The sequence below is a fragment of the Sinocyclocheilus rhinocerous genome, unplaced genomic scaffold, assembly GCF_001515625.1.
Source record: "Sinocyclocheilus rhinocerous isolate Xijiao unplaced genomic scaffold, SAMN03320098_v1.1 scaffold1634, whole genome shotgun sequence".
NCBI classification, from domain to species: domain Eukaryota; kingdom Metazoa; phylum Chordata; class Actinopteri; order Cypriniformes; family Cyprinidae; genus Sinocyclocheilus; species Sinocyclocheilus rhinocerous.
In genome coordinates this window covers 46563-51220 of record NW_015625579.1, presented here as the reverse complement: position 1 = coordinate 51220, position 4658 = coordinate 46563, and the positions used below count along the sequence as shown (strand labels likewise).

General features: G+C 36.5%; 1 protein-coding gene across 1 annotated transcript in view; it reads right to left on the bottom strand.

Annotated features, from left to right (window-relative positions):
• Positions 1–614: 614 nt before the first annotated feature.
• The window catches only part of LOC107752940 (carboxypeptidase Z-like), a 9859-nt gene continuing 5815 nt past the window's right edge, over positions 615–4658 (bottom strand). The window contains 7 exon segments of the mRNA XM_016569020.1: positions 615–958; positions 1077–1142; positions 1296–1341; positions 2047–2186; positions 2376–2511; positions 2611–2772; positions 3031–3192. Of these exon segments, the coding sequence (XP_016424506.1) occupies positions 615–958; positions 1077–1142; positions 1296–1341; positions 2047–2186; positions 2376–2511; positions 2611–2772; positions 3031–3192 (1056 nt within the window).

Genomic DNA, 4658 nt, shown 5'->3' with positions numbered 1-4658 from the left:
ATAAAGTTACAAAATATTTCAATGTCAAATAAATGCCGTTCTTTTGAACTTTCTGTTCATCAAAAAATATCATGGTCTTCACAAAAACAATAAGCATCAACATGAAGTTTTCAACATTGATAAAACTAAGAATTCTTATTAGTAATGAGCAACAATTATAATTCATAATAATATTAGAATAATTATTAATGATCATATTGGAGTGATTTCTGAAGGATCATGTGACACTGATGATTGGAGTAATGGCTGCTAAAATTTGGCTTGGCCATCACAGAAATGAATTAAAATGTAAAATTAAAATAGAACACAGTTATATTAAATTGTAATATTATTTCACAGTTACTGTTTTACTGTATTTTTTATCAAATAAATGCAGTCTTGGTGAACAGGAGACTTCTTTCAAAATTAAAAAAAAAAGTACTCATTCCAGACTTTTGTCCGGTATAGTGTATAGAATGCAACAGCAGTAAAGCCTTCACTATATCCAGTGGTTAGCTGCAAATCTTTGCATGTCATAAGGAGATACTGTTACCATCACGTTGACCGTCATCAAGTAAGGCTTGGGTGCAAAAAGTTAGTTATCAGGTTGCTCTTCAATGGTGTTTGAAGGGTCCCTAGTTCTTCAGGAGCCAGGTAGGTGCAGATATACCTAACTGGCTGAAATAAGCCCACCACCAGGGCTTCTCAGTCCTCTCCTCCCCATTCTCTCCCAGCTCTCTCCGGCTGTTCTGCTCAAACTGATTAAATGGGTCAAAACGCTCATAGTTGTCCAGCTCAGGGATGTTAAAGTAGTCGAGAGAGGGTTCTCGTGGGACCTTCTTTAACACGAAGTCCACCCGTCCCACCTGTATGTTCCTTGGCAGGTTAATACGCTTAGATACTTTAGAGTAGCCGGAGGCAGCTGCAGTCACAATGTGGACACCTGGATTCAACAATCTCCAGTAATCACCATCCTCAGCTATAGCGAGAGACAGAGGCTACAGCAAAACTCACATTTGCATTACTCATTTCAGGATGATGCAAAAAAAATAAAAATACAAGAGGTTTGTAAAAGTGACTTTATTATAAATAGTTACCTGTAGTGATGTCATGTCGCATCCCTCTAATAGATATTGTGGCTCCTTTAATGCCATTTCCAGAGGCTACAGCAAAACTCACATCTGCATTACTCATTTCAGGTTGATGCAAAAAAAAAAAAAATTCAAGAGGTTTGTAAAAGTGACTTTATTATAAATAGTTATCTGTAGTGATGTCATGTCGCATCCCTCTAACAGATATTGTGGCTTCTTTAATGCCATTTTCATGCTCATCCTTCACAATGCCCTTTATACCTCTGTGGACCTGCAAGTAATTTGACAACCCTGAGTAAAGGAAGGTGCTATTTACCTCATCTGTTACCATATTAGTCTTTTTAAATAATCCTTTCTCTCAAATATAGGTAGTAGTGTGTGCATCAGGTGCAATGTTCATTCAGTTAATTTGATAGGTCCTGTAAAAAAAAAAAAAGTTTGAAAAAAGGTGAGGAATGTGATAAAAATATTTAAAAAATAAGGTCAGTTCTAGGCATAATAACATTTAACCAGCTAAATAAACCCAAGACACCCTGTGTGAATTGGATGAAAATGTAACTAGTAGATATCACCATACCACCCTAGTTGATTGATAACATTAGGAATGGCAAACATATTTTGTATTACAAGTTTTCTGAAATTATATAATTAAATATGCACTGATTTGCATACACTTAGCAGAAGTATGAATGCTGGATAAAGCCAGGCTCCAAATTATTGTTTATTTTTGTAGAATTATATTCCTTTTTATCACTCCATAAATCAGAATATACTGTCACCATGGTTTTAATAAAATGTTGTATAAAATCAGGTGAATAATATATCAACAAACCCCTTTGTAAAAACATTTTGAGATTGTAATTGAACTGTATTGTATTTAAAATCTACAAACAACTAGATGCAGTTTATCAAATAACTGTTGTAATTTATGCTTCGCTCAATTTATGCTTACGACCCAATAGAAACCTGAACTCACAAACTCCATAAAGCTGAGCAGTGCCTCCTTATTCCTGAGCCACTCAGGATAGAGCTCCTCCTCAGAGGGGAATTTATCACAGCCCAACTCCACAGTGATCTCATAACAGTTACTGTGCAGGTAGTTAAAGTCGGACATCCCTGATACAATAACAGACATGGGAAATACAAAGTTATATGTATGGACAACAAAAGATGCCAAAATAACCTAAAAGTTTTTTAGGAATGGTTCTCAAGCTGTACAGCCGGGCTAGGTTATACATAACTTAATTAAACCTCAAACACAGCACGATCACCTAAATGTCTTCCTTGTTGAAGAAATGTGTTTACCTCCAGCAAAACTATACCACTGTGCTCCATTGGTTATCCCTCCTTTATTGGCAAATGAGGCTCCACATCTCTCTGTGTCATTGTTGGACATAGTGGGATGGGCATCTGCATACGTCCTAGCCAACTGCCTAAAACTCTACACACAGCAAATGACTCGCAAAATGAAGTAAGTGCAAATGAAGTAAGTGCAGGTGCTTCGCCTGCAACACAGCTGGGGGAACATTCATTTACTCACTTGTTCATCTGGTGTGGGTGAGTACATCCTTTCTTCTTGGGGGCGTCTAGAGAGGTCAAACGGGTATGAGATTACCAGTTCTCCTCCATGAAGACTGGCAGATATAATAAAAGGATTGGATCTTATCCACTTCATTACAGCATAGGTCTCTGGTGCAACTACCTGGGGAAAAAAATGTGTGAGCATGCAATTATGTGTAATAAATGTACAAAAGATTTCGAGAAGATGAAGAAGTTTCTCTATGCTTTCCTCTAAAACATATTCTATTTGATTTTTCATTCTAGAGTTTTTATTCCAGAGTAATGTGGGTTTTCCAGTTTTCCAACGGTTATTCAGATATTCACATAGAACATGAATCAAGTGTTTTTTTGTTGTACAGCTGTATTTTTGATAGAAATGGCTGTGCATTCATACTTCTACCTTGTTTATCCAGTAGGACTCAAAGATTGGGATGTGGTCACTACGGAAATGTCTGAAGCGACGGCGGTTGTAGAAGATGGAGATGAGGTCAGGGAAGTTGCGGTTCAGATCGAGATTCTGTGCATTGGCCCGATCGCTGGTCCACCCATTGTACTCATGACCCTAAATGTTACAAATCTCATCAGTCAAAAACCATGGGCAAATTTTAACAGGGTTTCAAAAAGAGTCACTAAATATTTAAAGGGATAGTTCACCCAAACATGAACAACATGTGGGTGAGTAAATGATGACAGAACCTTCACTTTTGAGTGTACTATCCTTTTAAGAACATACAGACTTTTTTTTAAGTCACTTGTAAAACATTTGCTACACATCAAACTAAATTACTAATTAACAAGTTGAACACTTTGGATGGATCAGAAAGTCAAAATGAAGTCAGAAATTAAGAAAGAATGTCAAAAAGAGGGCAAGGGTTAAAAGACTATACATAGTAAACAAAAATAAATAAAAAGACAGAAAACATTAGAACCAGGCAAAGATACGTCTGATAGTGTCAAATGAATGGACCAACATGGTTTTATCCTCTTATTTAAGATTCAGTTCATTTTTATGTTAACTAATCTAACATAATTTGGTGTAATTATTTTATATGTTATAAATAAATAAACAATTGTTATTCATTATAAAAATATAAAAGATTATTTGAATTGTATTAATTAAATAAAGTGTCTTACAACTGCTTCCAACACAACACATTATAGTTTTAAAAATCACCCGTGGTGATCAGTATAATTTTGAGAAGATTTAGCTTAATCTACTATTAGTTTTGCAAGCTAATGTTAAAATACTGCTGTGTTATATGACAAAGAAAATGCGGACAATTGTCTATTAGAGTGGTTAGTCAAGGCCTCCCTCTACCAGTTTTTCAGTTCATAGCTGAATCACTGGACAAATTGTACCTTTTTTAAAGGGGCCATATGACGTTGCTAAAAAATAACATTATTTGGTGTATTTGGTGTAATGAAATGTGTTTATGCGGTTTAAGGTTCAAAAAACACATTATTTTCCACATACTGTACATTATTGTTTCTCCTCTATGCCCCGCCTTTCTGTAATGCGTTGATTTTTACAAAGCTCATTGTTCTGAAAAGCGAGGTGTGCTCTGATTGGCCAGCTATCCAGTGCGTTGTGATTGGCCGAATACCTCAAGCGTGAGACGGAAATGTTACGCCCCTCACATACCGTGTCCGGCCGGAGCGACGAGACATAAACATTAAAACCCATTACAAACGAGGCATTTGTTGCATCCAGTGGGGACATAAATGCTGATTATAATGACTTGTATTGTCTTTTTACGCTTTGCATTGCATCGCGCCACGTAAACATAAAACCACGTCTGCATTTGTGATCGGAGAAATGACAAACAACAAGCCCTACTCTACACTGCCAAAAAAACTCGCTTTAACCCTCTGGGGTCCGAGGGTGTTTTGGCGCCCTGGAGAAGTTTTGACATGCCCTCACATTTGTGCTTTTTTCAGTTGCTTATAAACATTTAATGGCTAAAGTTTAATAGCACCATAATCAGCACAAACTGGGCTACAATAATATGTGGGCAGCATGTATGTATG